The sequence below is a fragment of the Misgurnus anguillicaudatus genome, chromosome 20 (assembly GCF_027580225.2).
Source record: "Misgurnus anguillicaudatus chromosome 20, ASM2758022v2, whole genome shotgun sequence".
In the NCBI taxonomy this organism is placed as follows: Eukaryota; Metazoa; Chordata; class Actinopteri; order Cypriniformes; family Cobitidae; genus Misgurnus; species Misgurnus anguillicaudatus.
In genome coordinates this window covers 14,441,356-14,454,639 of record NC_073356.2, presented here as the reverse complement: position 1 = coordinate 14,454,639, position 13,284 = coordinate 14,441,356, and the positions used below count along the sequence as shown (strand labels likewise).

Below are 13,284 nucleotides of genomic sequence, written 5' to 3'. Positions count from 1 at the left end.
ATTGAGTCTGTTCTAAAATATATCGACAGAGCATTGATTTTAAAAGAGGAACAGAGAAACGCGAGCAGGGCATTTGTTGATGTCCTATTCGGCAAAAGTTGGTCGCAACTGAAATGGCTAACGTTATCACGGCGATGCAACTCAGCGTGCACGACGAGATGGATATAATTAGCGGTCGTTGCCAGCTTCTTTTCGGAAGCCCGGAATCGTGGTTGCTGTAAGTGGAGGGACATGTTAGGCTCCAATATTTTTAAGCAAACGTAATGGGTATCGTCGTGGATGAAGTTCACCTAACGTACAAATGGTAAGAGATAGTCTTACTCTATGACTTAGTAAATACTTCATGTTGTGATATAAACGAAATGTTGTAAACATAATAGGTGTTGATGTACATTCGCTAACTCAGTATAATCACAATGTTGTGTCATAGCGAAATAACTAGCAGTTCGGTCAGGCTGCAAAGACGTAATTTCAACATACGTTACACACTCGGTTGCTCTGATTGGTCGTAGGTCTATCCAATTGAGTGCAGAGGCATTTTTCGGTTGAGACACGCCTCATAATTATAGCTCAATGGAGCGGTATCAGACTCAAATTCTGACTAGAATTGAGTATGGCAACGTCAGGCTAAGTTAATCCACTAAACCCAGAGATAATTCCTGAGGCATGTTTAAAGAGTTTTGTATTTCCTCAAGTAAGTGCTGATTCACAAAGATTTTATATTTAAGAAAATCTGATCATCATTCAAAATAACTGTTAACATGTTTGTCAACTAAACATGTTTTGTCAACGTTATAAACTTTATAGAAATATTTTTTATTTTTTATTAATGACCAAGTATAAAGAACAATGCATAGTGTGAAAACGCGGATTATATAAAAGTATATAATAAAGTGCGAGCAGGGGATCAATCAAACTTGGGCTGGAATGATTGTAGTGCATCCAATGGATCTTGGAACTCGTAGTTTACATCTACAGCAGCATATGCTACAGCAGTGACAACGCCAAAGAAAAGGACTACATTTCCCAGAATGCACCTGCACCCACTCATCTCCCCTCATCCTTCAGGTGCGACCGCTCGACCTATGGGCTTGACGGGGAAATTCAAAATCGCGAACCGTTACAGCCTGGACGGTGTCTTTGTTTGTTTGCATATCAACAGTTAAGGTAAGTTTGATTTAATTAGTTTGTCTGCATCGCGCTGATCGGATGCCTTTTTGTTCATATTATGTTATTTACTATGATTCGTTTTTGTCTTTATACTAGAACTGTTTGAATTTAAAGCACAAACAGTAAAACATTAAGGGTATACATGGTACACAGCAGTAAACATGAGGTTAAAAATACGCGAAGTAACATTCAAACCGGGCTGTTAAAAGAATAAATTTGATGTTTAAGTTTTTAAAAACAAAACTTTAAAGAAGCCAAGATGAGACGTGCTTTGCTTAAAACAAACAAAACAACAGTAACTTGTGTGTTGGAAATGTTAGCAGCAAGTGCAAGTGTCTCTCTGCTATTTTAAATGATACAGACGATCTTTTGTTGTTTAAAAGCTCATTGCTTTAGTTCTGGTAGATGCTGCTTATTTTTCGAGACGGTTTTAATAGCTTTATATTGATTTGTAACAAAGCCAGCTTCACTTTGAGAGAACCTAGATGCTAATTGTAAAGAAGCTTGGATTCATAATATATTTTAATGTAATATGTTTGCTGTTCTTCATCTTTTTAAATATGAAGTCTATCCATGTTTGTGTTTACAGAGGTCATGTACACTGTGGTCAACTTTGTGGACGCTGAAGAGGTTTCTGGGTAAAGATGATGTAAGTTTATTCATTCAATTTTTAAAAAACAGGTTAAATAGTAAACAGATGTGTTATGATGTATGTGATTTTGATTTTTAATTCTGTGTTTGACAGAGAAATATAATGAAGTAACAGTGGAAGCTAAAACATCAGACTGATCCAGACACTGAAGAAATTGATGTCACTGCAATCTGGCCAAAATGATGTAAGTTTAATAATAAAATTATTAAATCAAAGAGGCTAAATAGTAAATAGATGTGTTATGATGTATGTGATTCTATTTTTATTCTGTGTTTGATAGACAACTATATTGAAGTAGCCTACTGTAATGAAGCTGCAGAACTTCACAGAGACTCTGAGGACATCAACACAGAAAATCTAGTAAGATGGACATTATGAAGTTCTTTGATCATATATTGTTGTATCTTTTTAGAAAGTTTACATTAAACTGTACAATGTACAACTTTGTCATTTGATTTGTTGTGTGTGTGTGTATCTGTATATGTATATGTGTATTAGTATTATGCCAAATACTTATATGTACTTTCATATTTCCAAAGGGCTCCAAAGAGATGTCTGTCCAGATGAGGGTGCATCAACGTTACCTTTGCTGACAAGTATATGCTTTTAGCAGTTAACTTAACTCAAACCATTTAAGGAAATCGGTTGCCTTGGACCATTAAGTTTTGGAGAACATACATTTGAGTACTGTGAACCTAAGTCTTGTGCAATTATGCACTTATATTTAGGTAGTGCTTAACTGCATGTGACTCATTTGTTTAAGTTCACAGTACTCAAATCTATGTGTTTTGAAACTTGAAGGGTTTGATGCAACCGGTTTTCTTAAATGTGAGAAATTACAGTGAGAAATGTTTGAATAATTCCAAGACAGAGCTCTGTGATTGATTCTACACTGCAAAAAATCACTTTCTAACACTTTTTATCTTGTTTTCAGTAGAAAAACTAAAAATTCTTAAATCATGATGTATTTTCTTGATGAGCGAAATTACCTTAGAAAATATGTCTAGTTTTTAGACAAAAATATACAATTTAAGATAATCTGTGCCTAAAAAAGAAAAAATATCTAACAATGGGGTGAGAAAATTGTGTTTTAATTAAGTTTTTAAGATAAAAGAAAACTTAAGATTTTTTTCTCACACTATTGGCAGATATTTTTGCTTGGTTTAAGCACAAATTCACTTAATGTGTGTGTATTTTATTTATTTATTTTAATTTAAATAATATTTCTACTGAAAACAAGACAAAAATACTATGTAAGAAGGTCATTTTTTGCAGTGTAGGACTGATTTCTTAAGAGCAAGATCAATATAGTTGTTGTTCATTTTATTTAGATATTAACTACATTACAGTGGCAGATGGTGACTACTTTTTTTGTGAGCTCTCGATGCGAAGTTTGTCACAACATGTAAATAGCCCGTCATTTGTGTGGTTCCCAATTTCAAAATATGTGTATGTGCATCACGTGTTTTGACTAAACACGTGATGCACGTGGTTTACATGAAGCAACAAACACATATTTTAAAAACACAAGCAACACACATGACACTCCGAACACTTATTTTGAATTTGCAACCCTCGGATGAGCAGTCACGAGCTGCCACTGCTACATTGCATTGTACTGCTTTGAATGCAGTTTTCATTGTTGCTTTTATTTTGTTTTATTTTACTCTAATATTGCTTTCTCTGTCTGTATATTTATGAGTTTAAATTGTGTTGTTTATGTATGCAACTTTTAATATTTGTGTATTATATTATTTTGTGATTGTGACAATTGTGGATTGTTCAGTTTTTTTTTTTAAATAAACGTTTCAAACTCAATTCAAGTTTTTATTTTTTTTTAAGGGTTTTGGGGATGTATAGTAGTATAAAGTGGGGGGGGGGTTTTAGTCTATCTGAATAGCAGGCAAATAACCAATCAAGTCACTAAGCTATGAGGGCTTGGGTTGGGCTTAAAACAAAGTGTAACCAATCAAATCATCTCAACTGGAAAGTTCAAAGTTGTGTCCCAATAGTTGTCAGAGTTTTGGGAGGGGGTTTTAAAAGCAACCAATCAGTGTTGAGATTAAACACCAATGGGGACACTAGAATTGTGCAAAGGTGTGAAATTCCAGTACCTCTGTAGGTGTGAAAGTGGCCCCTGCCAAAATCTTCAATGGGATTACTTGCCATGGCAACAAATGGCTGCATATTCCACGGGGATATCCCCTCAGCAAGATACATCCGAATTGGTATCATTACGGGAGTTTCCTAACTTGGTGGAATTAGTAGTTTACCCTCAGTGGAACTAGTAGATGCTTCCGAAAATCAGTGGTGTTTACAGGAGTTTCCTAGTACGGATACACATCTTTTCATGCAGTGATTTACTTCCCATCTATACATTAATGCTGTGTTTTGGGAGGTATGAAGTACTTTTGTACCCGTTTACCACTCAATTCCTCAATTGCCTGAAAAATATCTAATTTAAAAATAAATATTATTTCAAATAGTAGAATTTTTAGTAGTTTATTAGTAGTTTTTGATGCCTTTTGAAATGTTTGTTTTTACAAAATGCCACAGAAATTTGACTAAATGTAAGTGTCCGTGTGTGTGTGTGTTTGCCTGTGTGTGTGCGCGCGTGTGTGTGTGTGTGTGTGTGTGTGTGTGATCGAGCATGTATGCAACATTTGTGCTCTAGTACCAGGCCTACCTTTCTGTGTAAAAAATTTCAGATTTATTCTGGATTCATTGATTTTTTTTGACAAATAAAAAGATTTTTTTTGCATTTCCCATTCATTTCAATTGGGGTCATTTTTACCCCCAAAGGGACTAATTAAGTTAATTTTTTATGCCTCTTAAGAACGACCGAATCAAGCTCAGTTTTTTTTATATGAATCTTGAAAGATAATCTGGAAAATTGACAAAATCTTATTCCACTGAGATAAAGGGAACCATGTTTTTAAACTAAAGAAAAGTGGCTTGGGGTAAAATTGACCCCAAGGGTCTTATTAGGGTTAAAGCCAAGAAGTTTCCTGGAACAACACACTCGCTGGTTTTAAACATCTGCACACCTAACAACCTCTCTAACACGAGAAAATGTCAGAGCTGCACGTATTACAAGCTCATGTGCGATGAGTTCATGCATGACGTTACAAGCTCTCTCGCGCAAAGTGAAGCCCACAAACCCTCTCTTGGGAGAAAAAGCACACAATGGGCATGTTAATGTGAAACCATTATGATAATAATAATAATAATAATAATTTAAAAACTATAATGAGCAAACATGCCAATTATCATCACGCTATTGGCCATATGTCTGACTATCTTTGATAGACGATATCGTTTATTGACCCTAATCTGCACAGAAAAAAATCACTAGAGATCATGAGATCATGGTGCCGGTTAAAGTGTGTCTGACTGTAGGCTGCTTTGCCCTGATTTCATGCTTACAAAAATGTGACCCTGTGCTCCGATGTGACAAGTTGGGCTTGAGAATGTAGCAGCAACTCATTGTATGAGTGCATACAGAACTAAGGCCTATTGCACAAGCCAGTTAAACAAGTTTTGGGTTGAGGAAAAGGTCAAGGACTTATTAACATAAAAGCTCACATGCCACTTTTTTTTAAAAATATGCTTATTTTCCAGCTCCCCTAGAGTTAAACATTTGATTCTTACCGTTTTGGAATCCATTCAGCCGATCTCCGGGTCTAGCACTAGCACTTTTAGCATAGCTTAGCACAATCCATTGAATCTGATTAGACCATTAGCATTGCGCAAAAAAATAACCAAAGAGTTTTGATATTTTCCTATTTAAAACTTGACTCTTCTTGTAGTTACATTGTGTACTAAGACCGACAAAAAATTAAAAGTTGGGATTTTCTAGACAGATATGGCTATGAACTATACTCTCATTCTGGCGTAATAATCAATTACTTTGCTGATGTAACATGGATGCAGCAGGCGTAGTGATATTACGCACTGCCCGAAAATAGTCCCCTTGGTTACTTTCAATAGTCAGTAATCGGATTCAATGGATTGTGCTAAGCTTTGCTAAAAGTGCTAGCGTCAGACCCGGAGATCAGCTGAACGCATTCCAAAACAGTAAGATTCAAATGTTTAATTCTAGGGGAGCTGGAAAATGAGCATATTTTCAAAAAAAGTGGAATATTGATCAATGTTTTGTTTTCTGTCTAGACTGCAACAATGCTGGTTTAGACAGAAAGGCTGTTTTGCCCTTGTTTCAGCTCTGAGATCAAACCCCTCACATCTGAGAGAACTGAATCTGAACTGTAATAAACTAGGAGACTTAGCAGGGAAGCTGCTTTCTGAGTTTCTCGAGGAGCCACGATGTAAACTAGAGAAACTACGGTAAGTGTTACTATTTCAGCTTGCTTAAGTTGTTGTGCGCCCTAGAAAATATTATATTTATAAAGTGTGTTTTTTCTGCTGGCCATACCTTTTTCCTTGAATGACTTTATCATAAAAGGCTTTGAGAATCTACATCCATTGGACCACTGGTCCACCTGGTGTTCTCCAATTCTGGTTTGCTTTGACAGTTGCAATAAAGTAAATGAGATCATTAAGCAGCATCTTGCTCATTGGATTACAGACGCTATTACCCTTGATTGTGAGTTGTGTGCCATGGCTCACCTTTGGGGATCAGAGTCTACTCTATTAGGAGAGGCGTTTTTTAAAAGCTCTGTCTAGGGGTGCATGTCTGTGCTGTGGCAGCTTGGTCCTCACCACAAACACATTTATACATAGGTTTTATAGCTTAGATATGAACTCGACTCATGGATCGCATGTCGCTGAAGTGTCTTTGGTACTATCTGTTTCCACAGCCTTAGACAAACTCTCCCTCAGTGGTACTTGTTTCCTATAGCGTCAACAGACATGTTGGGAATGACAAAGTTAAGGTTATGTATGTTCCCTGAAACTCTGTGTCTCGTCGTCCCACCTCAGTCAGGCCTGCACATTTTCTATCAGACAATCTTGTGACACTGAATGGTGCCTGTTATTGTCCTGACCTTGACCCAGCCTATTAATAGGTTTGTTTTTACACGTGCACTGTTGTCAGTGCATGCACTGTCTGGAAATATTCCCCATAACATTATAAAACATGCAGTATCTTGTTTTATGTCTCTAGGAACCAGAGCTGTTTGCCAAAACTAAACTCTGACTATTCAGCAGACTGCACCAACCATTAAATGACTTTCAATAATGTGGACTGAATAAATCTATCTTAGGGGATTTGCCCTTTTCTATAGTTGCTAGAATAGTTCGGAATTATTAATAATAATAAACCTTATCCAGTTACAAGTAAACAATAGTTTTCCTTATTTTTTTCTCTCTCCAGATTGTTTTCCTGCAGTATTAAGGAGGAAGGTTGTTTTGCCCTGGCTTCAGCTTTAAGATTAAACCCATCACACCTAAGGGAACTGGATCTGGGTCATAATAAACTAGGGGACTCTGGAGGGAAGCTGCTCTCTGATTTTCTAAAGGATCCACATTGTAAATTAGAGAAACTACTGTGAGTTTTACTTCATCAACTTAAATAGATTATTATGAAATTTATATTCATTTAGTTTTATTTCAGTCACTTATTTTAGAAAAGAAAATCTGTTAAAGGGCACCTATTTCCTTGCTAAAAACAACGTTATTTTGTGTATTTGGTATAGTACAACGTGTTTGCGTGGTTTATGGTTAAAAAACACATTAATTACCACATTTTTGTAGCACCAGATATCCATGTCCTTCTGAAACGCATGGATTTTGTACAAAACTCAATGATCTAAAAAGTGATGTCCCTGATTGGCCAGCTAATCTTGTCCACGTCAACCGGCCCAGGAAGTAAACTGTTGCCTAATCCTTGTGTTTGTTGTAGTAAAAAAGAGATTTACGTTGGATACGATAACTTTGCGTCAGTGTTTACTTTGGGATTTGTACCTTTTGCATATTGTTAACATGTACTAATACACAACAAAGGAAATCGTGAATCAGACAGTAGGTGCTCTTTAAATCCTATCAATATCCTATTTGATTAAAATGTAATTATAACTCTAAAAGCAATGCGAATAATTGTGTATTAAACTGTATTATTACGCAGTTTGCAATTTATTTCTATCAGTGACTTTTACCCAGAGTTGAACACGTAAGAACCTCTCTCTATAGGTTGTCTTCTTGCAGTATTAGAAGTGAAGGTTGTGTTGCTCTGGCTTTAGCTCTGAGATCAAACCCATCTCACCTGAGAGAACTGAATCTGGGAGGTAATAAACTAGGAGACTTGGAAGGGAAGCTGCTCGCTGATTTTCTGGAGGAACCACATTGTAAACTAATGAAATTGAGGTGGGTGTTATTGTTTTTGAGGTTCACAAAACCAAAAACCTGGGTTAAGTTGAGTTTATGTGGATTCTGATGAGGGCGCACTCACATTATTCAAACCAAATCCATGCCCCAGCACAATTGCCCCCCCTCCCTACTCCCCCAGATGCACGCACTTTTATCGATCTATACTTTTACTATAATTTTATCAATATGAGCCCAGGTGCGCTTTCGTCATTAAGTTGCGATTGTTTTGAAAAAAGCAGGAAGTTAAGCTCTCTCCGGAACCCATCGTAATGTTAACGGTAAACGGTACAGAGCGATTATACTAGTCAAACGAACCAAGCTTTGGGGGATCAAACGCTTGGATAGTGCGAGTACACCCCGAAAGCGCCCTATAAATTTCTCAATAAAAGCTTGATTCCAAGTTCATGCACATGCACTTGAAAGTTTGATGTTTAAGGTGAACAACACTTGGAAAACAGGAGAGCCAGCATGATTTTTTAAAAGAAAAGTCAGTATAATTTATTTGTACTGTAGCTGAAATGAATGTAAAATTTACTAAGGGAAAAGAAACACAGCTGATTCAGCAAAAGCTTGAGATGACTGCATATATTAATATAAAATATAAACTGCTGTTAAATTATTAAATTAAAGCTCACATAACACACTGTTTCTGGTTGTCTTATGTTAATCTTGAGTTCCTATAGAAAGGCATTATATCCTTTATATCTCTGAAGAGTATTTAGTTTTATCAGATTTATAAAAGACAAGACTTATAAAACCCGAGCTCCTGTAGGCGTACAGCGGGTAGAGCGAGTCACAAACAAACCCCCCCACAAAACACTATCTCTGGAAAAACTTATATGATTCACTACATGTACATGCCGTTTACATTATATGCATAATGCACATAGCCATTATATCCGAATAGGACTTAACAGTGAGTTTTTACTCATTTTCTCTCCAGAGTGTCTTACTGCAGTATTAAGGAGGAAGGTTGTGTTGCTTTGGCTTCAGCTTTAAGATTAAACCCATCACACCTGAGGGAACTGAATCTGGGTGGTAATACACTAGGAGACTCGGGAGTGGGGATACTCTCAAATTTTTTGAAGGATCCACACTGTAAAGTAGCGACACTACAGTGAGTTTTACTTTATCAGCTTTAATAGATGTGAAAACTCATCAGATTCGTTTAATGTATTTTACACTCATGCTCTTTTGTATTCATATTTTGTGGCATTGCACAATGCAGCGAAATCTTGTTCTTTATACAATATAATTTATGATAGAAAATGAAAAGTTATTTTGCATTTCTTGTTTAAAATGTGCTTATGTGTAATTGTGTATTGAAATGTATTACAATGAAACAGCAAATAAATCATTTTTGCATTTGCAAGTGAATTTTCCTATGAGTTTATATGAGTTGAACTATAAACGTAAGGACTTCTCTGTACAGGTTGTCTTATTGCAGTATTAGAAAGGAAGGTTGTGCTGCTCTGGCTTCAGCTCTGAGATCAAACCCATCACACCTGAGAGAACTGAATCTGGATGGAAATAAACTAGGAGATTTGGGAGTGAAGCTGCTCTCTGATGTACTTCAAGATTCACAGTGTAAACTCGAAACACTACAGTAAGTGCAAAACACACAATCTCAAATGTTAATGGAAAACACCACTGTTTTTCAATATTTTACTATGTTCTTACCTCAACTTAGACAAATACATATTTTTTCAATGCGTACACTTTTAATCTTTGTACAGCGCGTTGTGAATGTGTTTGCATTAAGCCTAACCCCATTCATTCCTCAGTATCTAAACAGGGATGAATTTAGAAACCACCAAACACTTCCATGTTTTCCATATTTAAAGACTGTTACATGAGGAGTTACACGAGTAAGTATGGTGGCACAAAATAAAACGGTAATAATATTTTTTTGTTATCTCGGCAGAATGTCTTTCTGCAGTATTGGAAGCGAAGGTTGTGTTGCTCTTGCTTCAGCTCTGAGCTCAAACCCATCACACATAAGAGAACTGAATCTGGTCGGTAATACACCAGGACACTCAGCAGTGAGCAAGCTCAATAAACTAGTGACTGATCGATACTTTAAATTGATGTGAGTTAATTATTTTTATTCATTTTTAATTCATGTTTTTATCTTCACCTAATTTAGTGTCTGGTTAAAGACTCCACAATTTGTGTTGTTGTTGTTTTGACATAATCATTACTTATAATAAGTTATATTAATGCCTAATTTTTCTTTATTATCTTTTACAGTTTATACGAAGAATCACAATCAATGGCATAGGTTACCATTGCCTGACCAGATTTTTTCTGCGGCACCTCAAAAATATCCACCCAATCACTTCTTAATTTATGCACACATAAAACCTAGACACATAATGAACTCCATAGCCTCAAAATCGTCTTAAAAATCCTAAAACATTTGTACTTGGAAATAACAAACATTTAAGAAGAAAGCAGATTCAATATTACCCGTATAATATAAAGCACATATGGGATTTCTTTATCCTCAGTCATTTCTCTTGACATCTATTGACATTAAATGGAGAGAATATGGAAACTCCTTACCAATTTGTCTTCATTAGTTTTAGAAGACACCTTGGAAGTGTCACAAACTGAGCCTGAATTGTCCAGAATGAAGTTTCTGCATGCATATTTTTTTCTTCAGTTTAAACACTGTTCAACTGTTAATATCAGGGCAGGACTTACCGGGATGGGGGCCCCTGGGCTTGAATAAATTTTGGGCCCTACACTCTCAGAATAAAAGGTACAAAAGCTGTCACCGGGACATTACCCTTTGAATGGGTCCTAAAATTTACCATTTAGGTACAGATATGGATACATTTGTACCCATTATATGCACTCTTTAGTTACAAAGGTGTACTATTTGAAAGGGTACAGTACCACCCCAGTGACAGCTTGTGTAAATTGTGCACATACCAACCTAAAATAAAAAAGATATCATAGAGCTATATTAAAGCAACTTATACTAAAGCAACAAATTATTTCAGTGATAGAACAACTTTTAACTGGACAACTTGTACTGTTGCTGCAACCTGAGCAACCTCCTAGCTGCTACAAGCACACTCTGAAAGTGGCGGTGGAGGGTAGGAAACACAGCCCCGCCCCTCCCCCTGCCTGCAGAAGAGTGTCTAATACCAGACACTGTTGCGCTTTTCAACCACATGGGGGAGCTGTAAGTCATTTTTACATGGAAACTACATAGTGTTGCTTTAAATGGCAGTTTCCGACATGGTTTAGATTAATCCAGCACTAGGCCAATTACTAGGTTATATTAGGACATTTAAGTAGTTTTTTTTACAAACAAACCTTACAAAAAACCTTACTGGTGTGCTTCTTGAGACAAAACAATGGCACTGATAAGATATATCAGTGCAAGATGTGTTTAAATTAAGACAGATCAAACATGCATTTTAGTCTAGGATAAGACCTGTCTAGGAAACTGCCCCTATATCTCTAAAGCAGAACATAAGCCCAGTCTAAAATTAAATCATGTATTTTTAGGGCTGTCACACATTTAAATTAATCATGCACATTAAAAAATACCCCATAGCATTATGTTAGACTTATGTCTTGATAAACATTCACCTTATTACACACAATATAATGTAATGTGTTAACACAATCAACAAGTGTATTTTTTGCATATAGCCTAATACAAGTGGTGCAGTGTTTAAGAATGAAAAAGAAAAGATTTTAGGATGTTATTTAATAATTATGACCATCATGTAATATTAGACACCAAAAACCACAGTGGAGAAGATGATCATTAATTATTTTTTGCGTCTGATATGAACGTAATACATATAAACCTTGAAGTAGATATAAAATGAACACTTTTCATAAGTTTAAACTGTGATCCTCACCTACAGAGGAAGTAATAAACTGGACTGATGATTTAAATGTTGACATAGTCATATGTGCGTTGTTAACTCTCCGGATTTTGTTATGTTTCGTAGCTCTGCTCCACTCGTTCACTTGTTCAGGGACTGTTTGGTTAGTGTCGTGTGAGCTGCAGACTGCGAGCAGATTGGATTTCATTTTGCGCTACGCAGACCGCTTGGTGATGTCAAAGTACAGCGAGAGCGATTAGAAAGCAGACTTCTACATGTGATTTCTCGAATTTGTCTGTCGGATGTTGCACCACATGAATACATCAGTCTGCTTTCCAGTCACTTTTGCGCCGCGAATCCACGATAATGATCGGATCGCGCAGTGCTGCATGAAGCCACATACCAAATAGCCGACTGTATATGAGGTTCAACCCGCCAAAGTAACAAGTGGAGCATGCGAATGGTGAGTGATTCAGATGTCAATTTATGAATGAAAGTGTCAAAAGTTTGTCACACGCAGGTATTACGTATCCTCGCACTTTTTTTAAGTGGGTATACGGAAATCCTTGACCTTTCCTAGTGGGTATACTGCGTATATCTGCATATCACGTTAGACTGAAGAAACAAACAAAGAAGAAAAACAGAGTTACAAGACCATACTTACTCTAGTAATCTTTTTCATTTCACCGAGCGCTTCCTTTTCGCGTTGCTCTTTCTCGTTATCTTTAAAGCTCATTCATGACTCTCATTTTGCGTATTCGCTATTATACTAGCATCTATGGGTTTCAAAAGCAGTAAACGCAGCGCGTCATATTCAGCACCAAGATGACTGACATATATATATATTAACGAATTAAATGCAGCAACAAACAATTCACGACTGAACAAATCAAACGAACGCAAGCAAGCACGGGGGCCCCCTACTGGCCGAGGCCCCTGGGCTCAAGCCCAATCAAGCCCAATGGTATGTCCGGCCATGGTTAATATACAGCCCATACATTAAGACATGTAACTTTTGTAGTCATTTTAATAATGCATTTTTCTGGAATGATTTAAAGGTTATTTTGCAGAAATACACATTTATTTGTTTTTTTCCTTTCTATTTAAGACAAGAGCACAAGAAAGCTAACGAAATGATGAAAATGTTTATTGATAAATGCTTTTTGATTTAGTGCATGATGGAAGACCATTAGGTGATTTTTTAAGAAAACATTTCAGGATTTTTCTCCATATAGTGAACTTCAGCCCTTTGATGCAATTTGGACCTTCAAAGCGTTGAGGTCCACT

General features: G+C 36.4%; 1 protein-coding gene and 1 long non-coding RNA gene across 2 annotated transcripts in view; both read left to right on the top strand.

The window, feature by feature from the left end:
- Positions 1 to 12,103, top strand: part of LOC129455091 (uncharacterized) — a 49,498-nt gene extending 37,395 nt beyond the window's left edge. Inside the window, 7 exon segments of the mRNA XM_073858717.1 lie at positions 5,993 to 6,166; positions 7,155 to 7,328; positions 7,970 to 8,143; positions 9,090 to 9,263; positions 9,579 to 9,752; positions 10,071 to 10,235; positions 10,397 to 12,103. Of these exon segments, the coding sequence (XP_073714818.1) occupies positions 5,993 to 6,166; positions 7,155 to 7,328; positions 7,970 to 8,143; positions 9,090 to 9,263; positions 9,579 to 9,752; positions 10,071 to 10,235; positions 10,397 to 10,427 (1,066 nt within the window). The 3' untranslated portion in view covers positions 10,428 to 12,103.
- On the top strand, positions 694 to 3,640 carry LOC129425909 (uncharacterized). The gene is made up of 5 exons (XR_012359694.1): positions 694 to 1,167; positions 1,760 to 1,819; positions 1,916 to 2,006; positions 2,103 to 2,182; positions 2,362 to 3,640. It is a non-coding gene; the product is annotated as an uncharacterized lncRNA (long non-coding RNA).
- Positions 12,104 to 13,284: the final 1,181 nt, after the last annotated feature.